The 23,813-nt window shown below is 41.9% G+C and overlaps 2 protein-coding genes across 7 annotated transcripts in view; both read right to left on the bottom strand.

Annotated features, from left to right (window-relative positions):
- Positions 1–3,760: 3,760 nt before the first annotated feature.
- On the bottom strand, positions 3,761–9,328 carry sdsl (serine dehydratase-like). 2 transcript variants are annotated; one of them, XM_087832814.1, is made up of 9 exons: positions 9,280–9,328; positions 7,145–7,298; positions 7,021–7,057; positions 6,793–6,932; positions 6,616–6,704; positions 6,296–6,529; positions 6,079–6,209; positions 4,616–4,702; positions 3,761–4,480 (listed from the first exon to the last, which is right to left on the bottom strand). In XM_087832814.1, the coding sequence occupies exons 2-9, from the start codon at positions 7,289–7,291 to the stop codon at positions 4,377–4,379; spliced, it is 969 nt and encodes a 322-aa protein (XP_087688940.1). In that variant the 5' UTR covers positions 7,292–7,298; positions 9,280–9,328; the 3' UTR covers positions 3,761–4,376. The 2 variants fall into 2 exon arrangements, with proteins under 2 accessions (XP_087688940.1, XP_006807539.2); XM_006807476.3 differs by lacking the exon at positions 9,280–9,328 and adding an exon at positions 8,480–8,599.
- Positions 9,329–9,456: 128 nt separating this feature from the next.
- The window catches only part of LOC102791661 (apoptosis-stimulating of p53 protein 1-like), a 66,181-nt gene continuing 51,824 nt past the window's right edge, over positions 9,457–23,813 (bottom strand). For all 5 annotated transcript variants that reach the window (XM_087832783.1, XM_087832780.1, XM_087832784.1 and 2 more), the window contains 12 exons: positions 21,096–21,163; positions 20,302–20,500; positions 19,985–20,212; positions 19,674–19,892; positions 17,488–17,638; positions 17,336–17,373; positions 16,888–17,255; positions 16,656–16,793; positions 14,590–14,723; positions 12,241–12,407; positions 11,953–12,152; positions 9,457–11,053 (listed from right to left, as the gene is read on the bottom strand). In XM_087832783.1, the coding sequence (XP_087688909.1) occupies positions 11,012–11,053; positions 11,953–12,152; positions 12,241–12,407; positions 14,590–14,723; positions 16,656–16,793; positions 16,888–17,255; positions 17,336–17,373; positions 17,488–17,638; positions 19,674–19,892; positions 19,985–20,212; positions 20,302–20,500; positions 21,096–21,163 (1,952 nt within the window). In that variant the 3' untranslated portion in view covers positions 9,457–11,011. The remainder of the gene's footprint in view (positions 11,054–11,952; positions 12,153–12,240; positions 12,408–14,589; positions 14,724–16,655; positions 16,794–16,887; positions 17,256–17,335; positions 17,374–17,487; positions 17,639–19,673; positions 19,893–19,984; positions 20,213–20,301; positions 20,501–21,095; positions 21,164–23,813) is intronic.

The raw sequence follows: 23,813 nt of genomic DNA, 5'->3' as shown, positions 1-23,813 counted from the left end.
CACCGCTCTCGCCACCTCCTCTGCTCGTACTTGTTTACTTGTTCTATTTATAGCCCCAGCTCTGTTCAAATGCCCTCTGCTGGGCTCATCAAAGCTTTCTGTTGTCATAGAAATGGGCTGCTGCGACCATTAGCTCCTCTGTCAGTCCGCTTCCCAGATCACATCCGCCAGAGATGGGAGCACAGCTCCAGGTCAGGTAGATGGATGATGCAGACCAAGAATCTTTAATCATGTGGAAACAGAGCGGAAAATTGTTCAGCCGTTAACAGAGCAGGTGAGCAGGTGAGGCGACACGTACCGGTTTCTCCCGGTCGTCTGAATGGACTGTGAGGCCGTTGTGTCACAGTGAGCAGCGTTTACAACACAATCATGTGTGACCTTGAAGTGCGAAGTGTCGACTGCGCTCCTGGGATTTACCTAGTCTAACCAGACTGCTCAGGGTTACTGCTGGAATAAACTGGTTTCTGCTTTCAACCAGAGACTGCAGCTGAATGAAAAGCACATACATTAATGTTGTCTGAGCTAATCCTGAGATAACCTGCTTTTACATTTGCTCCTTTGTTACTGAATTAGATCCGATAGGGACGACGTGATGGCAGATTTCAACCTCTTTAAAATTTTCAGCAACAGATGTCCTTAAAAACCGAGCAGAGTGTTGATCAGAGGAGCATAACAGGAAGACGGTTTTCACTATTTCATATTCAATAATAAAAACACTGTGCTGATTAGTTTTTTGATGTGTTGCACAATTTTGAGTAATGCACCAAATGAAAAGGGCAATGAGCACATTTGGTCCTGCACCCACCCTGCTTTGAGGGTCTTTATCCATGCGTGAGAGCTGCGATCTGGGACCGAGCTCCAGCTCCAGCTTGTTTTGAGCAGCCATCTAACCCACAGGATGATATGACCTTTGAATGCAGCAGACTGAGAGACAGCTTTTTCCACCAGGCCATCAGAGTGCTGAACACTTCATAGACACCTCACCTCCACTACTGGAACTTCAACGTTATGCACTCCAGACTGTACATTAACGCCACTGTTTTGCACATGTCCAACTGCCAACCTCTGTATATTTTTATATATTTTATTTTATTGCTTACTCTATTTAATTTGTAAAATATGTATACACACACACACACACACACACACACACACGTAGAAAAACATATTTAGTATACACATCCAGCGATGCATATACTATTATATATTGTACATATGTTTATTAGTCTCAGATTTAGCCATTCTTATATTTTGCTTGTTTTATGTTATTGTATTTTCGCACAACTCTGCTGCTTGTGAAGCTCGCACACAAGAATTTCACTCGCATGTACTGTACCAGTGTACCTGCACATGTGATGTGACAATAAAAGTGATTTGATTTGATTTGATTTGAATGTTCAATGTTTGAATGGTTACCCAAAATGCAGTTTTTGCCAGTCAATTTTCAGAAAACAGATACACCCCGCCCCCCTCCCCTCCAGAGCACCAACGTTTGTTTGTGTTCTTTTACACTGTGGACATTGTGGTGTTTTACTATTAGAACTGTTATTCAGTCATGCTTTAAAAATGAAGTGCATGCTTACTTCTTCTAAGGGAATTAATAAGATAAGCAGCAGGCAGGTGCTGGTCACCAAATTCACTTGATTAACTGATTGTCATCAAGCATGATCATCTCTGTAAAAGGAGCAGTTTTGCTGGCCTGTAGCATACAGACCTTTCATTAATACAATGCCACAGCCTTTTTATTTTCCCAGGCTTTTCTTCTGTGTATGCAGCTATTCAAATTGCATAAGTCTTTATTAATATTGCCGGTTATTCAGCAAAGGAAACCATCTAATATTTTCATTATAAAACTATAACAAATGCCTCAAAGGCTGTTTGAAATGCAGATTGAACCAGAACACACGCTGCAACATGCACCTTTATCATAAATATCATTTTATCATCACAAAAAACTCCCATTTTCACCTCCACGAGATTACACGTGGAGCTGTTCTTATTTTAAAATTCAATCTTTTGTCGCTCGGGCTGCTTCTGAACAGACAATGCAGAGAAATACTCTGGATTATGCAAGTGTTCGCATCAAGTCCATTATCTGCCAGTGCTCTTTGTGAAGAACCTGATATCTTATGCAACTGTCTGAGAGCTGAGAAGGCAAACGCTATCTACAAGTTGTTAAAATGAACTCTGCACAGAGCAGCGAGGAGCTGTTTCCATAGTAATAGCCGCCTACACACAACACAAAGTGACCTGACTGCTAATTTTAATGTGACATGAAACAATCCAGAAGCAAAAGTCTGTTGTTTTGACTTAAAGCAAATCAAAGCAACAGCCTAGGAAATAAGGGGGGGGGGGGGGGGGGGGGGGGGGTTTGCATGGGTTTAACCACCCTGCAACCCCACCTTAAATTCAAAAATGTAAAATATAGTAAATCCTGCCCTTTAAAATACCTAATATCTTATTTTACTGCGTGTCTACTTCAGTATTGTGACAGGCTGGACCTGATCCCAGCTGTCAGGGTTAGAGGTAAGAGTTAAACCAATCCGATAGCAAAAACAATCTGACCAGCAGATTTTTCATGTGCAGTAAGATGAAAAATCAGCAGAGTATCCCAAAATGCACATCAGAGGAAGCAACGAAGCTGAGCAGCAAGCTGGTTTGGTGGTTAGCACCACCACCTCACAGCACGTGAGGGTTTGAATGCACCAACTGACTGTGGCCTTACAGTGCGAGTTGTGAGGCCTGCGAAAGACGGGTGACCTCTCTGAGGTGTCCCCTACCCTCACCCTATCACAAGCTCCACCTCAACCACTACCTTGACCTGGATAAGCAGAAGAATATGGATGGATGGGTATTTATTAGTGGTGGGCAGATCGATCCAAATATCGATTGTATCGATACCAAGTCGGCACATTATTGGATCGATACCAAAATATGCAGCATTGCACACGACTAGTATTTATTCATAATAGGGATGCACCGATACCGATACTGGTATCGGGTATTGGGGCCGATACTGTAAAATGTGTGTGTACTCATACTCGTAAAAGTTAACTGATACTAACTTATTTCATTAATCAGAGGGTGGCTTGTCATTTCTGTTGTAGTTTTTTAGATTGGCCACTAGGGGGACATCCCGCGCTAAACAGGCACAGGGTTAGGCGAGTGAGACTGGCGGCTCCAGATAAAAAAGAGAAACTGGAGGCTGCTCTAGCTAGGCTAAACAAAATGTCAGCAGTGTGGACCGGAACAGCCAACTTAAACTCAGGTTTTGGAAAAGCGAAGAAAAATGCCAAGAGAAAATCCACGGGCAGTTTAAATAACAGAGACTCTGACTCATTTTATCGCTCTGGATGACCAGCCAATGCCGGTTGTGGAAAACAGAGGATTGCACCGTCTTCTCAGCATACTGGAGCTGCGATATGAAATTGCGATAATGGTGCCAAAACTTTCTGAAGAGGTAAAGACAAGCAGTCTGTGTGTGGTAGAAGTATCGGTTTTTGTACTCTGTATCGGCAAGTACTCAGATCCAAGTATCGGTATCGTATCGGTTTGAAAAAATTGGTATCGTTGCATCCCTAATTCATAATATGAAAAATTTCCAGGCCTCTCTTTGCAATTTACTGCTATTTTGGCACTTCTGTTTAACATAGCACTTTACTACACTGTGACACCTCAGTGCAGTGTAGTGTCCTTATCAGCTGATTCTGGGGGGACAAGGCAGTGATGGATATTTCAATGAATGACCCACGAATTCAGTTACGCATGGCAAACACTTTATTTTTATCTCGTCGCTTTGCTTTGGGTTTTATACAGATTTTTTCATTGCATGTAGTCAAAACTGCCCACATTTGATGCTCTCTCCTTTCATGCCGAACACCACAGGGATCAGAGCAGAGATACCATCAGTGCCGTTTCTTGCTACGAGAGTCACCAACCAATACTCATTTTGTTGTCAACACACATGTGGGTAAACACAGTGTCACACTTCACTGAGACTTACTGCGGGCTTTCTGACAAACAAAATGGAAAAAAAGATGCTAATACTTGTCTGAAGTGTTTCTAACTGTGAGGCACTTTTGATTAGAGAGCTGTGACACCACCATGTGACAAAACTGTGTAACTGCATGCTAAGCAATAATTATTCAAAATGCCATTTAAATTAAAACACTTAATTTATAGATTTAGCTCAGTTACTTAACATATAATCACACTAAAATATTATAAACTTTCCTTTAAATTATATAAAAAGAGACTTTTGCTTTTAAATTTACAGTAAAACTGCACATTTCTTTATTTTTCCTTCCACTCACTGAAGTTTTTTCCTCGTTATACACACCCTGCCCACACACACACACCTGCACGCATACAAAAGTTTAACTCTGCAGTTTGTGCTTCAGGTTGGTCAGTTGCTTCATGTTGATGGTGGAGCCACCGCACACAATCATCAGCAGAGGGCCCATGAGAGCTGGCAGACGACCTAAAATGAGGAGAAGCAGTAACTGATGTAGTCGTTTCTCTGAACTGAGGAGGTCTCAACGGTCTCAGCCTGATGGACTGAAGTACTCATCAGCTGCTTCAGTATGAAGAAAACAGAAGGAAGGTGAGGACTTACCTTCATTTTGTAATCTGACTATGACACCGCTGTAGACAGCTGCCAGCGCTGCTCCACACGCCATCTCCACCAGCACGCGTTCCTCATCTGCAACCGGCATGCCATCACATTAACTCCGGTGCAATTTCCACTTAGTTGTGCATAATTTTTCAAACATTTTCCACTATTCAGCAAAGCCACAAAGCAGCAGGCTTAAAAGTTACTGATGAAAACATTTTGTCATGGTGTGAACATTGTTGCCATAGTTACTGAAGGTAGAGGCATTCAGACCCTTCACCTGAATTCTTTGTATGCGTGAATCATCCAAAAACCAACTTAAAGTTGACCCGCTTTGTACAATTCACATTTACGAAGAAGCCAGTGAAGGTGGCTCTGGCCTCTGGTTAGGATGCCTCCCTAGTTTCTCTCTTTGCAGGTTTCCAGTCACACCCAACTGGGACGAGATCCTGGAGTAGACCCAGAAACAGCTAGAGAGACGATTCATCTCATCTGGTCTGGGAATACCTCAGGATCTCCAGGAAGAACAGAAAGTGTTGCTACCCTTTAAAGCCTAAACTGTCCTCTGAGTGGCTGGCTGGGCAGAGCTCCTGACTTCAAATAAACCGACAGCAAAATGTTTCTAAAGTCTCAATGGAGAAGTGTTTGTTCTGTTATAAAATGATAAATTAGCATGATTAGGGGCTTTTGTGACACTGCATCATTTTACGAGGGAAATTTAGGCAGCATTTTACTGCAAACCACAGAGGACAGGCTGCTCTGGAGGCTGCCAGATAAATATGAGAAGATTAATGTGCGAGGGAAGAATTTAAAGTACTGCTGCACAGATCTGTGTTCTTTAGTTACATATTTAAGTTGATAGTGCAAAGCAGCCCTAGTCTAATATTTCACAAAGTGTTGTGCTATATAAGATTAGTATATGTTTTGTTGTGTTAGATAAATTAACTACAACTGATGTTGTTTAGTATAAGTTAATAATAAGTCACAACAAGTATAGTGCTTGAATAAATGTGCTAATAAATTACTGGCTGAAGCTCTATCATTAATCATTAGACTTTCTCTGCCCATAAGAGGGCAGAGAATGGCTTCCACAGGCCTGTATGGTTTGCAGTTAATTTCATTCATTCTGGGGCATAAAGACATGCTTGTCCAGCAGCTCGAAGTGAAGAAAGGCAGTGTACAGGGAAGCAAAACTGGTTATGAAAGCATTTATGTACAGGAAGTCTTTTACAGAGTAAAATCTTATTCTAATTTTCTGCAAAAACCCTTCTTTATACTCCTTATTATCAAAGTAACCGTGGAAACTGGAGGTATTGGGACAAAAGTCTACCATGCTGATTTGGATACTGACTTAATAGCATTTGGTGAGAATAAATGTGATGCAATATGAAGAAAACCAATTAAAGATTCATTAACTGACAGTCATCACCAAGCTTAAAGGCAAATTCAGAGGAAAAAACACTCACCCAGGAATGTTTGGATAGCGTGCAGAGCCTGCTGGTCGGTCACCAGCTCAGAGATGATTGTCAGCTCGCTGCTCTGGCTGTAGTCGAAGGCTTGTTTACAGGCCGTCTTTGCTCCGAGACATTTAGCCTCGCTGTGGAGAGGCAGTAGGTTTGATGGATGAGGGGACGTTCGAAACACTTGACTGCAAAAAACGTTTAAACTCCTTTAAAGTCAAACCTGGTGATGTCATCTAAAGTGACCAACTTCCCCGCTTTAATTGCAGCATTGAAACAGTGTGCCCCCACTGTTTCCATCGCGATGATGGGCACGTCTGTCCAGCCCACATCCTTGAGGCCCTGGATGACCCCACACAGGAGGCCCCCTCCGCCCACAGACACCACCACAGCTCCGGGCTTCACACTGGGACCCAGAGAGGCAGTGACCTCTGCAATCATACTGGCGTGGCCTTCCCTGTATGGGTGAGTGTGTGGACACAGGTACAGTTGGAAAGTGAGTCGTTTTAAAGTGCTCTGTGCTTTAATGAGGAGGTTTTCTACCATAGCAAGGGGTGATCGAATGGAGGAACATAAGTAAGCCCTTCAGTTTCTGCCAGTTTGAGAGCCTCCGTGTTGGCATCATCCCAAACCTGCAAAGATAAGAGTCTTAGTCTTCTTTAAAAAAAATAAAATAAATCTAAATTCTGGATTTTAAACCATCATATCAGTGAGCTTCACCTTGCCTACAATTCTGACAGTAGCACCCTGATCATGGAGTCTCTGGACCACCAATGGAGGAGTGGAGGAGGGAACTATGATGGTGGCTGGCACGCCCATTTTTTGGGCTGCATATGCTGCAGCCATACCTGCATTACCACCTGAAAAAACACCACCTTCGATACTAAAGAAACAGACTAATGACACTGCATTGTAATGAGAATATGATGTTTAACAGGACAGAGTCACCTGAAGAGCAGACTACTCCTTTGGAGTGTCTGGCGAGCTGCAACGACACATTAAACAGTCACTGTCTGACACTGTGGATCTGAAGGAAGGGAGCACGCGTGAGGGGCGCTGTAAAGATTCCCACCTGCTGGCAGAGGTGCCCGATGCCGCGGATCTTGAAGGAACCAGAGGGCTGTGCATTCTCCATTTTTAGATAGACAGTGGTTCCCACCCTCTTGGACATGTTGATGCTCTCCAGCAGCGGTGTCTTCAGGTGGAAAACCTCTGCCATGGTGCACCTAGATGCCAATGCAAGAGAAGCAGTAAAAACTCCACAGAGTGCAAGTGGGTGGTACAGTGGAAAAGTTGTGCATCTTTTATACACATTTTCGTCTTCTGTTAGGTTTATTGGTAGTCAGAGCATAACTATCACCAGCTCTCAGATTGCAGTGCTGAAGAAAGAGAAGAAACAAAGAAGCTGCCTCTGCACAATTTGTGTTCATTTAAGACACTGAACTCTTGAGTCATTTTTCATTGGCAGACTGTCTTTCACATGTAATTTCACTTTAATCTTCTGATCTGATTTAAATTCAACTGTGCATCATATTTTATTAGTAACCATGAGAATATCACACCCCCTTCTCTCTGTACTGTATTCACCTACTGTGAATATTGTAACTTTGATTTTTCTAATCTCATCTCTTCTCTTTCTTACTGCACAAATCATTTCTCCCACTTTCCACCGAAATCTGTAAAACCACCATCCTTCACTTCCTTCCTTCCATTGTTGTTGCCACCTTCAGTTTCTGCTTCTTTCCTGATAAATTGGCTTCCTTCGAAACCTAATCTCACATTTTCCACTGATACCAAACGTGCCAGAGCAAATAAAAACACATGTGTGGATTCTTTAGTATTTCTCTTGAAGTGCCCGGTCTATTGCCTGTGTAAATACACTGTAAATGGGTTCGTTTTTAATATTGACTACTATCACCATTTGAATTATGTACCAAGCATGGGCAGTGTTGCTTTCAGTAATAAAATAAAACGTCCAAAGTGGAAAATCAGGTATTTATATTCTTCACTTTAATCTTCAGCAACTCTCTTTAGGGGTCGCCATCACCTGCCTCCATCTCACCGTATTCCCAGAACCCATCTATTTCATAACTAATAAATAAATAAAATAATACAAATTTAAAAACCGGTAAGGGTCAAAACCAAACAGAAGTATTTAAAAAAGAAAAACAGATAATAGCTTTTTGTTGCTAAGAGAATAGGTCTGACATACAGTTCACTTTGGGAAAGAAAAAAAATGTGTAATTGTGGATATAAATATTTGGGAGAAATACCTCTGTGGCAGCAAAACCTGTCTGCCATCGGAACTTTATTAACACAACAAAGCAATAATAACATAAAGCGTCCGAAATGCTACGTTGTAATTTGGGATGTCAAATACAAACCATTATATAAACCTCTGACTTACGTTCGGTTAAAATGTCTTCGTGAATGAGCCCCGCAACAAAAATTAATCAACTGTTTACTTTTGGAAAATGTATTACAGTTTCACCAGATGCTACGCTACATACGAATGTAGCACAATGTACCGGAAAAGCATCCAATAGTAACAAGACGACTTCCGGTCACTGCTTCAAAATAAGTTTTTGATTAAAACCAATGACTGTAGAAACTTAAAGTGAATTTACTACTGGAAATACGATTATTATTATTATTATTATTATTATTATTATTATTATTATTATTATTATATTACATTTGCCTAAAATAAACTTAAACTAAGTGTAAAAAAAAGCATTTTAGGCAAATAAAATTACAAGATAACAAAACTAAATAACATAACTATCTAAAAAATGTCTTAACAATTCGTCAGTTTCGCCAATTATGTCAGCACACCAACTCTGAGCCAGCTTTGGTAGGCATGTAAACTGGGTTTTTACATGAGTATGAGTGTTAGTAGTGTTTTGTAATTTTGTACAGTTCTGAACTCATCAAACAACATCCATTTCACAGTGAATACAATCTAAACTCCAACTAATAAAACGAACTGAAGTGAACAGTTTAACAATAAGAACTAAACTGGAAAACTGCCCAGCTAACTCAACTGATTTTGAAATTTCCCCACAGATTGGTTTGTCAAGTGTTTTTATTTTGAAATTACAAAATAAAGCTGACAGTTTTCTGTAGTTCAGTTCCTGCATTAGAGTTAAATTACATAACAAACGCCACAGTGATTGAATTTAGGATTTTAATCTGGAAACAACTTACGAGTGAAGAGTTTTCTGTCGATGCTGGCTCTCCTGAATGACCTTTGAACTTTAATTCCCATCTAAAGTCCACGGTTTATTATTTGAGGCTTGTATTTATGTAAGCTCACGTGTGTCTGCCTGTAACTGTTCCAGCTGTGCATTGTTTGAATTAAAAAAACGAGCTGAGTCATTGCTGTTTTTCTCTGTAGGGATTATAATTTCTTTATTAATATTGTACAGTAGCTGTATACTTACAGTTTGCATATACACACAGTGATGGTAAGCACTTCTCAGAACAATATCTCACTCTCACACCAAACATCACTCATCTTATTGCTTCATATTTTACACAGCTGCTGCTGAACAAAACGGCGCTTTATTTTGTGGCAAACCTTTCCTGTACACTAGGTGGCAGCAGTGAGCAGCACAGCACTGACACATGAAAAGAAACAGGAGCAGTGTGTGCTAGTAATGAGAAAAATAATAATAGAAAGCAATGTTTTGTTTTAAATAAAGCAATATAAATCAGGGCCAGAAGCAGAAGCAGTTCTTCCTCCACTCACGGCTAATTTAGCCCCATTTTAACACTGACACAGGTTATCTTTCCCAGGCCAGAATAAGGCTGGGCTTTCCTTGAAGCCACCTTTCTGAGCAGCCACAGGAGCTTTAATGTAACATATTTAACAGCAGATTGACAGAGTAGCTTTTAGTTAATGGGTTAATCGTCAGTTTTCACATGAGGGTCGGTATCTTTAGTCTGAAGAAAAATATGCAACAACTAGCAGCATTTTTTTTAATCTCCTCTAAATAAAAGTATCACCCATCCTTCACTTTCACACCCTTTTCTCCTCTTTCTTGTTTTCCTTCCTCTTTTCCTTCTTTTTCCTCCTTTACCCTCAACAACCATTTTGGCAGTTGAACACATGTACATGTGAGAGCGTGCATTCATCCCATAACAGTTGACAAATGCTTGAATGTCAGATTACGAACTCAGAAACAGCCCATTATTCTGACTTGACTTCAAACCTTTTTGCTTCACCGTGCGTGGGTGGATGCAGATCCCAGCTTCCACGTGTCACAGTCTTGCGGTTGCACTTCCAACTCTTTTCCTCTGATTCATTTTCTGCCGAAACCTGACTCCCGTTAACGTTGCTTACCCTCCCCTCACTTTCCTCTTTCCAGCTCCACTTTCACATTTCACATCTCACACGTACTTTCAGCCTGTAAATTTACTGCATTTACAAATCTTCACGCCGTGCAGCGTGAAGGTGTTTCCACTGTAGCTGAGACAGAGCGCATTCCTTTGCTATGTCGCTGATGAGGCTGGCATTATAAACATCCATCTGGGTGTTTTGTTTTTCTTTAAATTAACACAGTACAAAAATAAAGCGACATTTAAAGGATATTTGGAGAATATCAGACAGAGCTTTATGACTCCAAGCTCATTGTTTCATATTTTAAGCTGTGTGGAGCTTTAAAAAAGCTTAAATTGCTTTTTTAATACTCTTTTTTTCATTCAGCATTTCTCATGCAGCTGAACACTTTGAGTTATGAATTTACGCCAGCTCTGCAACATCTCGGTGAAAATGCACACTGCATCTATCACGATTTGGCTCTGTTGCATCCACACAAATAGAAGAAAGTGGCTCCATCTTTGTCCTCCCCTCATTCTGCTCCTTCTGCTCCTTCTTCTTCTCCTTCTTTCCTGCATGCATGCCCCCTCTGCGAGCATGAGGCTCCTGATCTGGGCTTTATGCCAGTGAGCGTTGTCTGGGTTTGATCCTTGGATACAGCTGCAGAGAAAACAAGACAGACACAGAGAGCTAGAAAGAGCAAGCGAGGATGTAGGTGAGGTCACAACATCATGTCGACATGTTCTCAAGGTGCCTGAACATCTGAAGGCCAGCAGACTGAGGGGCATCGTGTGGGAAGAAGGTCTTCCTGCATTTGCATGTTTTCTGTGTGGTATAAACTGAACAGAACATAGGACAGGCAGGTACTTGACATACTCTTGCTGCTCTTTTACACCAGCTATGTGACGCCAACAGTTGGACGGGGCAAACTTTTCTGCAGTTAAATAGCTCAAAATTGACGTCTTACATGCTAACATGAAACCAGCTGCTTGAAACGTCAGAGCAGAATTTCAGTCAGCCCTAACCTTCGAATAAAACTGGACTATTCTTTGAAAGAAAATCCTTGTCAAACTTAAACCGTTGTTCTAAAAATCTGACTTGGAACAAGTCGTCCACACTTTTGTTTTCTCTTGACCAATTTACTGCAACTCTGCTCTTTGTGGTGCACATGAAACGTTTCTCTCTTGCCTCCCACAGAGCAGCATCTCCACTTCCTACTTTCACATAACTCCTAATCTGGCTTCTCTCCACTGGCTTTCTGTGTGTCTTAGAGTTGATTTTATGATTTGCTGCTACATGGCACAACTGTTGGCACCGTATGAATATGTTTACAGGCTTAGATCCTCCGCTGGGTCCTCCTGGCACTGTGAAAGTAAGGCGATCGTGTTTATATCATCACTCTACTCTGCCTGAGGAGATAAAACTCACAGTATCATCGCCTCCTTTGAAGTCTTTCTCTCTCTTTTTGTCCTTGAGTTGTACCTGTTCTTATACTAATGTCAGACTTTCTCACTGTAATAATTTCACCAGAGTCGCTGTTTTGGTTTCGGTTCTCTCACCCCCAGCAGATTTCTGGGCACGTATCCCTCGCGGTCATTCAGGCGCGCCCACCACCACTCTGTCTCGGTGTCGTCATGGCGACGCACCACAGTGATAGCGTCACCTTCGCTGAAGGAGAGCTCATCAGACTGCTGGGCTGTGTAGTCCCACAGGGCGTAGACTAAACCTTTGTTCATCACACCCAACTTTTCCTGCACACCTGTGAGAGACACAACGATGACTTTAGGCGTTTACCTGTGCGACGACGGTAATCGCGCACGCAGGTGAGTGCGTCGGTATCTTCCTACCGTAAAGGAACTGGGAACACTGGGTGTAGCCCTCTTCCATTTCTTCACATTTGTCCGCGGCTGTTTCCACGTCGCTGATCGTTGTGGCAAAAATGGCCGCCCCTGACTCCACCAACATCTTGCAGAGGTGGACGCTGTTACATGAAGCTGCACAGTGCAGCGGGGTCCTGTGACGACAACAACATTAAATGGGACCTCGCAAGGAAGAAAAAAAGTAAATTTGATGAAATATTATGTTACTGTAATTGCAATAAAGATCTTGTGTAGATCTAAAGCAGAGTCAGCTGAGCTTTTTAGTCGCCTTAACTCGCTTGATCAAATTTTGTATGACTGGCAGAGTTTGTGACTTAACAGCAAAAAAAAAACTGTTAGCATAGCACCCTTTGCTGTTAGCTTCCTTCACAAATAGATTCACCCATAGGTGGGTCTGATCCAGCTTTATAAGCCAGCATTGGGCTCATGAATTCCCCTTATTATTAGGGATATCCCCTCTTTTGATACAATATTAAGCTAAAAGTAGAAAAAACTGCATATACCAAGCATTTAGAGCAGTATCTGAAATCTGAAACTTTGCCTATATTTAATATGAGCATCGCAATTCGGTCAGTATATGCAGTCCTATGAAAAATGAAGTACACCATTACCATTTGTTTGCATAGGAATTAGAAGGGTAAGCGTTAGCACCTTTATAAAAACAGAACCAGACACCAGCATATCAGCACAAACTCCTCGTACCAGCTCTCAAGCACAGTGGTGGAGGGATGATGATTTGGGCACCTTGTAGGATTGAGTCACTTCTCTGTATACCAAAGTATTCTAGAGACAAATGTGACAGCTGAAGCTTGACTGAAACTAGGTCATGCAGGGGCACGATGATCCTAAGCACAGCAGGAAATCTACAACAGCTGCAATGGCCCATTCAATGTCCAGACCTCCAAAAAAAAAAGATTGGGTCAAAATTCCTCCACACTGATGTGAGAGAGTGATGAAATCCTACAGAAAACGATTTCTCCAAGTTACTTAGTTTAGCTGCTAAAGGTGGTTCTGCAAGCTACTGAATCGTGGGCTAGATTTGTTCACAGCACTGTGCACATTTCATGTGAGAGGAAATAAAGAAAAGGATTCAGCATGAACATTTCTCTTTTTACCAAAGTTCATTCACTTCCAATCAAAGAAAGAAAAAAAAAGATGTTCCTGTAATGCACTTTAAAACAACTACAGTTTAAACTAGAAAAATTTGCATTTCCTGCGAAAATGCTGTGTGGATGCTGTAACGCTGAAGCTGTCTGCTGAAAATAGCTGAAAAAGATTAAAAGTTGCAAAAATTGTATGTCGGTGAAGAAACTGAAAATTCTGCTGAAAACAGGTGAAGAAGCAGAACTTTTTGCTGAAAAGTGGTGAAAAGCCAAAAATTCTACTGAAAGGGGTAAAGACGGAGAAAATTTTGCTGAAAAGTGGAGAAAAAAAATTGTTGCCCTGAGCAGGATTCGAACCTGGCCCTCCTGGTCTAAAGGCGGCTGGTCGTCTCACTGAGCCAAACTCATTCTCACAAGAAAAGAGATGGAGAGACTGACAATTCTGCTGAAATGAGCAGAAGCTGCTGAAAATTATGCTGATAAGAGGTTTTTGCTGAAAAGAGTTAAAAAAGTTTAATTGTTAACTGAAAGAAATGTTGCCATAAGCGGGATTTGAACCTGGGCCTCCCAGTCTGAGAACGGCTGCTCATCTCACTGAGCTAAAACACAGCTCAGGCCGGCGAGCAGAAACAAGTGACCACATTGATAATGTGTTCCATTCATTTCAATGGGCAAAAATATTGTATAAAAAGCTTAATATTTTAAAAAGTATAATAGTTAAAAGTACAAAAAGATATAGCAGGAATGAGCAGAAATAGCAGAATCTTGTGAAATTTGAATGGTGAAAATTGCACAAAAATTGTGGAAGTAGTTAAGCGGCAAAGAACGGAGCAACTTGAAGAATAAAGTATAAAGAATAAAGAGAAACAGGAACTGTTTCTCATTATTTTTTGGAGGTCTGGACTTTCTCTTTATTAAACTTATTAAACTAACCACGAAAGAATCAAATGCATCGGTAATTAAATCAAGCAACTTGTGGATACAGACACAAATTGCATATTGTAATCTCCTCCTTCAATGCTGCTAAGGCAGCTGAGTCAAAATGAAACTGGAGTCAATTATCTCTGTCACTGCTGCCTCTGAGCCGAGCTCCAGCATCGCCACTGCAAAGCGCGCTCATTACTCAAACTCCCTCAAGTCCTTCGTGCAGCCGCTGCTCTGTTATTGGTCTCTGTATTACTGCACGACGCACAGACCGAACGAAGGCACTGACCATCCGTCACTGTCGGCCGCGTTCACGTTCACTCCAAAGTCCAGCAGGAACTTCACAATATGGTGATGACCAGCGCAGACGGCGTTATGAAGAGGTGTTATGCCTTCGTCGTTGGGCATACTGGGGTTTTCCACCTGAAATAAAAAGAAATATTAGACTTGGAGAGAATAAGTTATTAGCTGCTCACCTCCACAATGGTGATATCAGCCTGGAGAAGCTGAGAATGACCTCAGTGCAAAAGTCAGGAAACAACATGTTTTGAGCAGGTTGAGAACTGTTGAGTCTCAGAGTGTAATAATATCAAACTGAGCTTTTTGTGGATCTGAGAACATTAACTTCAGTTTGAAGCCTAAGAAGTCAGTAAGGACTCTCTTCTCCCGTGAGTGATGGCAGGGTTTCCATCGAAAGATGTGAGGCTCTGTTTTCTCTGCTGCTACAGAGTGCATCCCCGACTAGAGCTCGCACAGCTCCCTGCTGAGACCTCCTCTCTACTGGCACAGATTAAAGGGAAGTATTGTCAGGAAGCTACTGAAAATGCTTTTAAACTGCCTGGTAAATGGCAAATTTGTTGAGGCAGTCTGCATGTGGGTGTAATTACTGGCACGTAAAAATATTACACTGTTGCATAACCCAATGTTTTTTTTAATGCAACACAAAAAAGTAACCTTTACAAGTGTAACCACATTGTGTGATGATTTTCAGCTCTGCTTAAAAGTTATCTCAAAATCTGAAGGCTCTGCAGAAGTTTCCCTTGTCTTCTAAAAAGGCCAACTTTCCATAGTTTTCCAGCTGCTACCTATCAGAGACTATTTGTTCAACAGGACTAAAGAAAATATCATCAGGACAGTTTCTGAGTTCAAATGCACTCGTTATTTTTTTAAGTTTACTGTTGTACGACACAAGATTTTTGTGGTTTAGGTCATTCTCCAGATGCAGATCATATCTCTCTTGATGATAACCCCTGCTGTCTCTTTACTGTAACTTCATATCTCAAGCCTCGTCACTCATTCTGACACATTTCAGTGTCTTCACTACAATAAGTTTCTTCTTCTTCTGGGCTCAGTGGGATGCTGGATATCGACTTCTGGCCCAAATCCTAAATGATAGCGATCCATTGTTGCCTCATCAGTGCTCCAACCTGATCACAGTCGGTGTGCTTCTGCTTTTTAATCACCGACCACATGAAAAATGTCCTCAAAGACCTGTCTTGATGCCTGCTCAATCATCCAGGTGAGAGCGTCATCCAAACCGACGGCCAAACTGAGGTCACTTTGATGAGTGATGAAACTAAAACATCCATCTTCATCCGCTTTATCCGAGGCCGGGTCGCGGGGGCAGCAGCCTAAGCAGAGAGGCTCAGACCTCCCTCTCTTCAGCCACCTCCTCCAGCTTATCCAGGGGAACACCAAGGCGTTCCCAGGCCAGCCGAGAGATATAATCTCATGCCCCTCTCCATGAATCGCTACCTTATCGTGGTGGAGGGGTTTGTGTGTCCCAGGGATCCCAGGGGCTATGTTGTCTGGGGGCTTTTGCCCCCTGGTAGGGTCTCCCATGGCAAATTGGTCCTGGGTGAGGGACCAGACAAAGAGCGATTCAGAAGACCCTTATGAAGAGAACATCGAGGGAACAGTTTACCCTGCCCGGGATAGGGTTACCGGGGCCCCGCCCTGGAGCCAGGCCCGGGGAGGGTGCCCGAGGGCGAGCGTCTGGTGGCCGGGCCTTAGTCCATGGGGCCCGGCCGGGCACAGCCTGAAGAGGAGACATGGGCCCATCCTCCCGCAGGCCCACCACCCGCAGGAGGCGCCATAGGGGTCGGGTGCATTGTGTGCCGGGTGGCGGCCAGGAGCGGAGGCCCTGGCGGACTGACCCCCGGCTGCCAAGACTGGCAATAGGGACATGGAAACTAAAACAGTGCTTTCAAATGTCTGTGAGTCAGTTTTCTTGTTTTAGCTTCAGCGTTTAGGAATCATTTGGAACGATGGCTGATGTAGTTATAGAAATAAACTATATTCAACTTAATTTTACCTTTGCAAAGCAACACAGTAATCTAAAATGTTCTGATTTACCTCATATATGATTCTCTGCACCAGGTCAAACTCTCCCTCCAGTGACGCATCCAGGAGAAGAGCCAGAGGGTTAAACTTGACTCTCAGGCCGTGACCCGTTCGCTCTGACGACGGCTTCTTCAGGTTGGTTCGCTTCACCTGCAGCAAACAGCATAAGAGGAACAGGAAATGTTGTTGTTGTGTGACAGATGCCCAGGTTTAATGTGTATGCTTCGTGTTGTTTTATACATACCTTAGGCAGAGTGGGCGGGGCAGGAGGAGATGGTGAAGGAGAGACGTGGCCAACTGAGTTTTGAGCAGGACTAGAGCCTCTCTGGTTGTTATTATTTTGGTCCTCTGCTCTCTCGGGTACAGGAATCGGGCTTGATTGGGTCGATGGTGAGACGCCGTTGCCGGTCTCTGACGCCGCTGTTGTCTCTTTGGATAATTCTGTCGTAACTGCAGGAGGAGACGAACGGCGGGAATCCAAATTCAGGTTTTGGGCTTCGCTCTCCACGGCTGCTGCAGCGACCTGTTTATCTCCACGTTCTACGTTTCCATTAGCTGAATGAATGTTGTCCATGTCTCCCAAAAGGCAGTCCGGTTGGTAGAAAGTGTTGCCTAGAATTAAAGAAGGAACTTAAAACTATATATATTTAGGCACACAGATGTCACCTGACCATCATATGTCGCTGTCTTACCTGAGCTTCCCTCCATGCCTCCTGCTAATGTGTTGAACCTGCAAAAAAACCCGGCAAAAACAAATTACATTTTTCCATTTTGATTCTGTTTCTGTCTTAAATTCCTGAAAGTTTTTTGTTTGTCCTGCAGTTAAACATGTGGTCGCACCAACCTCTGGTAGAGCAGTTTTTGGATGTTTGGGCCCTGAGGGCCTTCAGGTTCAGTGATCGAGCTCCGTTTCTTGAGGGGCCGCGGCGCGTTGCTGAAGCGGCGGCGGAGAACCTCCAGGTCTGCATCACTCTGGTATCGGAGCTGAGAGTGGGCTGTGGGGGACAAAGCGTTAAAGCTACTTTCTTCTTTTGTCGTTTGTTCTTGGCAAAATGTATTTTTTTCTGCTGCTGTTTCTGAGATTGTATCCCAAAAGCTCTTCAGGATAGCGTGATCTGTGACTGATAAGCACACTACCATAACTTAATGAGAACTTTCTTTAAGACTTACAGTATAAAAAGATCTAAATGTGATATTCTGGGATTTAAAAATCTAGTCCTGTTTTTAGTATTTCCTTTTAATGATTTCCAAGGTGTGGGCTACAATCCAAGCGGGCCAAGAGAGATCGATTTTTTAAATGTCTTTTTTTAACATGTTCTCGCATCTTATTTTTGTTATCAAGGGAAAAAGTTAAGCACAAAAAGATCTAAATGTATCATTGGAAAAAGAAAGAATTCAATATATTTTATTTGGCTCACGTGATTAAAGGTTTGGGTTAGGGATGCACCGATACCGATACTGGTATCGGGTATCGGGGCCGATACTGTAAAATGTGTGTGTACTCATACTTGTAAAAGTTAACCGATACCATGAACCGATACCAACTTATTTCATTAATCAGAGGGTGGCTGGTCATTTCTGTTGTAGTTTTTTAGATTGGCCACTAGGGGGACATCCTGCGCTAAACAGGCACAGGGTTAGACGAGTCAGATTGGCGACTCCAAATAAAAAAGAGAAACTGGAGTCTGCTGTAGCTAGGCTAAACAAAATGTCAGCAGTGTGGACCGGAACAGTCAACTTTAACTCAGGTTTTGGAAAAGCGATGAAAAATGTCAAGAGAAAATCCACGGGCAGTTACAATAACAGAGGGTCTGACTCATTTTATTTCTCTGGATGACCAGCCAATGCCGGTCGTGGAAAACATAGAATTGAACCGTCTTCTCAGCATACTCAAGCCGCGATATGAAATTGGACACTCTGCAATAATTTAAAAGTTTATTTTATTCTCAAACTTAATTTGTATTTATTTTATTCCAAACAGAAGTGTTTATTTATTATTCTGAAAGCTCGAGACAGTGCCAACAGTTCAGTGATATTTTGTAAAATTACAATGTGGAGACTCTGCAATAATTTAACAGAAGTGCTTATTTTTCACTTGAAATTTTTTTGTGGTCATTTTTATTACGATTTTATTTTTTATCGACAGAGAATAAAATAAAACCTGTCTTCCAATTCATTGTATTTGTGTGTGTGTGTGTGGTAGAAGTATCGGTTTTTGTACTCAGTATCGGCAAGTACTCAGATCCAAGTATCGGTATCGTATCGGTTTGAAAAAATTGGTATCGTCGCATCCCTAGTTTGGGTGTGTTTCAGGAGATTTGGAAGCTGATTTAGCGCTTTCTAAGGAAGGTCCTCTGACTTAATTCTAGGGCTGCTTCCAGGAAATCAATGCTTGACTGAACACCTGACATAAAATTTGTGGTTAAATGATGAAGGAGGCTGGAATCTGCTTTAGTAAGAATAAAAAAGCTAATAAGAAGAGTATCACTCAAAGAGACCAGTGAAGACACGGGAAATTTATGAAACTATGTGAGTAATATTTCTGCAGCCGGTGTGACTAAGTGACTGGGTTACTGTAATAAACTATAAAGTGTGTAGACATGCATTTAACACCCAAACAGAAAATAAACAAACACATTTTTATAGTTCAAAGAGCGTAAATTTATACATCTTTTGCATTTCTAGATTGCTTGAAATGAGCTTTTTCATCTTTTTCAGCGTGCAGACAAATATACTTTTTTCAGCACAAGCAGGTTTATATCTACAAAGTTTGGCCTAAAATGTGACAGTGCATTAAGTGCTGCTCCATCACCTGCCTCCATCCTATCCCTGGCTATCATCTGTCACACCAACCCTCTGCATGTCCTCTTTCATTACATCTGTGAATCTTTTCTCTGGTGTTTCTCGTTTCCTCCTGTCGAGGTCCAGCGTTCAGCATCTTTATCACTCTTCTTATTTTAACACGAAATGTGTTTTCTGGTATTAAACACATACAGGAGATAACATTTATTGGTGATTGGTTGCACCTACCAACTGGGGTGAGCTTAGTGGGACTGAGGGGACGAGGGATGTTGTCCACACTGGGTGGAGGTTGAATTTGGCCTTCGCCGCTCTCTCCTCCTTCTCCTTTTCCTCCATCTTTATCTGTAGCTTCCTCCCCTGATATTTTTACTCCTCCTCCTCCCCCCTGGAGGAAAAAGACAGGGGATGGAGAAGTGGAGGAGGAGGGGAGGATGGGTTTACCGTAGACTGTGGAGAGACAGGAAAAAGGATGGGTTATGGTTTGTTTTCACCTGCAGAAGCTGTCAAACTGTCTAAACAGGTAATTGCTGTTTAATCACCTGCTTTGACAGCAGCCCTGTTGCTCAGAGATCCGTAGTTTTTGGCCTGAGGCTGCTGTAGGTACATGCTGTAGATGGAGCTGCTGTTCATAGTAGCAGGGCCCTTCCTGGGGGACTGTGGCCTGGAGGGATGGTCCGGGACGTAGGGACGTACGGCCACCGCCGGAGGGGGATCTGTCCGCTCTGTTTGTGGGGACAGTGGGGAGGGCTGGGAGGTGGTGGCAGAACCTAAGTGCAGAAACAGAAAAAGTTATACAATCAACAGGACTGAAAGAAGATGATAAGCTTTTATTTTAATAAATAAAACTTTTTATTACCTTGGCTTGAGTTAGGAGGGACAGAAATACGGTGCTGTATTTGCTGTGAAGAGGGCGATGATGAATGGGGGGATGAGGCGGCACCGGATCGAGGCCAACCCAGTGTACCAGGGGCAGAACGAGGCAGGGAGCTCGTGGCGCAGTGATGTGCAGCTGCCTGGTGGGTGGCACTGGGGTACGTACCATAACCAGAGGGAAGCTGGTGGGAGCGAGACACAGATATGAAGTCTAACCTATTTTTTTTCTTTTTGCACAAAGACATTCATGACTGCTTTCCATGGAGATTTTCCTCCTTATTTATTTATTTATTAACCTTTATTTAACCAGGAAAATCCCATTGAGATTAAAGACCTCTTTTTCAAGGGAGACCTGGCCAAGATAGGCAGCAGCAGGTGTCTCACAGCTACAGAAATGACTCAAACACAGGCAGCAACAACACACATGCAACAATAAGTGAAAGAATACAAATAAAATAAAATAAAATTCAAATAAAAATAAATAAATAAATAAATAAAAATCGTATCTCCCACACAGAGCAGCGTCCTCAGCAGTGCCCGATCATCTCAGACCTGAATGAACTGATGGTTGCTTTAACCTTAAGCGGGTCCTTTGTTTGGTTTTAGTTGCAGAATTTCGACATTAAACATCCTTAGACATTTTGAGTTGAAAAGTTCACACCATCACTTCTCTGCTAAGCAGAAGCCTCAAGCGAGCCTTGATACCTCTATAACATTATTTATTATGATCACAGAATTCATGAGAATAGCTACTATAACTGAGAATTACACCAGTACCTGTTCTGGACTGTTGGTCCTCCAGTCTGTTACGCTCTTAGTGATGGTGGGCCACGGTGCTTCATTGGCTGAAGGGAGAAAGCGGCAGAGAGTCAGGGAGCCGAGGAAGGGATCAAAACAGGAAAGGAAATTAAAGTGAGAAAGAAGCAAATAAATCCAAATGGAAAAGAAAGATGAAAAAAGATACTATGAGGGTTAAGTAACTAAAAAAATGATCGGTTAAAGGGAGTGCTATAATGTGAATATGTTGCATATACATGTATATTGTAATGCTGCTAAAATAGCATACACAGAGCATGTCTGTAGTTTACTCGGCAACATAAATCCAAGCGGACAATGCACTGATTCCCAACCAGGCGTACTCCAGGCGCTCACACCTTTCACTTTTCAAGAGTTACAATTTACAATTAAATTTAAAAAAAGGGTTCTTAGCAAGAAAAAGTGAGAAAATTAAGAATGAATGGTTGAAAAGGACATCTAAAATAACAATACTAAGTAAATGTAACTCATCAATACTTAAAATTTGTAGCCAATATAATGTAAGTTGTAATAACGCACAGTGACTGACAATAGCAGTCACAGAAAATGTCTCGTGGCTGCAGTTAAACTATTTTTACTAGAAGAATAAAACCTCTAAAAAACAGGAAGCCGCTACAATGAAGGTTTAAAACAGAACAAAACTCTACAATGTGAAGTTTAACTGTCTCTGCAGAGGTGTCGTTACATAATGAACTGGCTCAGCTCAGTGCAGACTCACAGTAGTAAATCTTCAGCCACTGTTGTCTGTGACAGCTAAGGTCAACAGCCTAACTCAATGCTTTGGAATTTCATGGCAACTTGGCCACACCCTTGAAGACATTTAACAGGAAATAGCTTTGTGAAGAAGTCAGGTGATCTTCCGAGGTATTGCAGAAGTGGAGAAGAACTGACTGATGGAGATGCACCATCAAAGCCGTGGCGCTAAAATGGCTAAATAAGTGGTGCTAAATAAAATTCCACATAATGTTAAACTCCAGCAGCCATTTCCAAACTGTTACCTAACCCTTTCGCCCGGTCACGTCACAGTCATACCAGACTAATACTGATTAACTCTTCAACCCAGGAGCCACGCAGTCTGTACAGTAAGTTGTGCTGCGAAACCTGTTGACTGCTTTAACCTGCTGACCTCAGGAAGAAAACAGTCACGACAGGAAACAAGCAGTCAGTTCTGTGAGAGGTGGAAACTTGGCCGCCTGCCCCTGAGAGCCCAGATTAGAAGCAGTCACTCAGTGTTATAGAGGAAAGACAGTTTACGGCACAGTCACGGTGCGTCCTGGTGCAAACGCCAAACGGGTCATGCAGTAAAGTGTTTCAGCCTCACCACTCAAGTCTCTTTAGTTCACCATTTTTAAGCGTTTGAGTTTGATATTCTGTCTGTGAAATATGATGTTGCAAGAGAGATTTCACTTCCTGTTTAAATAAAGATTTGGCTGAAAAACTGCACGCTCATACAGTAATGCAATCAACAGGCACACATGCTAAAGCATAACCTGATTTATAATCTATTTTTCTTTAAATGCGAACATGTTTTACAAGATAAAATCATTTCGTATTAAAAACAGACGAAACTGAAAAAGTAAGAGAGAATTCAAGACAATGTTTTTTATACATGAAGCGTAATTTTGATCTTCTTTTGCTGCTGGTTCAGTGAATTTTGGTTGGAGAGAGACCAAACCTGCAGTTTCGGAATCTGTGAGATGTCAGCTTTGAGCCCCGACAGCGTGTCCGTGGACGTGCCATCAGGTGAACGATCCACACTTTGTGTTTACATCTTTTTGCGGAATCCGTTTACCTGCTCTTTAACCCTTTAAGACCTACCATAGAACCAAGTCCACCAGAGCTTATATTATATTTTTACATGCTGTGGAGCCATTTTTGGGAGCATTTCAAGTTGATATACATCAATACAACCATTATAGCCCAAATTTTAATAATATGTCTGCATTAAGTGCATAGTAATTACATAAATTGCAAAAAAGTGCAATAAACTACAAAAAAAATTGAAAATCGTTTTTGTTTTTTTAACATATATTTCTAGTTAGAGAAATTTAAGAGGCTTATCCCTCAAAACTGTAAATACATAAAAGTTGCACAAAATAGTTTATTTTGAGTGTCTTCATAGTTTTATTTTTGAAATACACCAATTTTTATATACTGCAGGAAAAACAAAAATAAATATTATAGTGCAAATTTGCAAAAAAGCAGCATATGCATCAAAATAAACTATTTCCAGCAGTGCAATATGAGTCCTAAGCATCCCAGAAATGACACAGAAAGTCATAAAGTCAAGATAACTTTTAAAAACACCAGTATAGGCTCATGAGGCCCGGTAAAACGTGTTTCTGGAATATTATGTTTTTGTTGCTGCAAGTGCTTTTTATGCAGTTTTTGCAAAGCTATATGTGGAAGGAAACTGTGACCGAGGACAAGCTGATGGCATAAGATGTAAGTACAACTCCTCTGGTTTCATATGCAAAAAAAATTATTGCGCTAGCTCACGTGGTTGCAGTGCTTCCGGGATTTTAAAATAGTTACACAAAACAGAGCGTGCCTGCTCTGACCGGCTTTAAAGGGTTAATAGTTCTGCTGGTTGTAGTTTTGTGAGCTTTAACATGAGATGCTGGCATTTCTCGCAAAATACATTTATATTCAAAAATCAATTCAGGATTGAATGAATCG

The sequence above is a fragment of the Neolamprologus brichardi genome, chromosome 19, assembly GCF_056152115.1.
Source record: "Neolamprologus brichardi isolate AB-2024 chromosome 19, ASM5615211v1, whole genome shotgun sequence".
NCBI lineage: Eukaryota > Metazoa > Chordata > Actinopteri > Cichliformes > Cichlidae > Neolamprologus > Neolamprologus brichardi.
The sequence above is the reverse complement of the archived record's forward strand: the minus strand, read 5'-3'. Positions and strand labels throughout refer to the sequence as shown.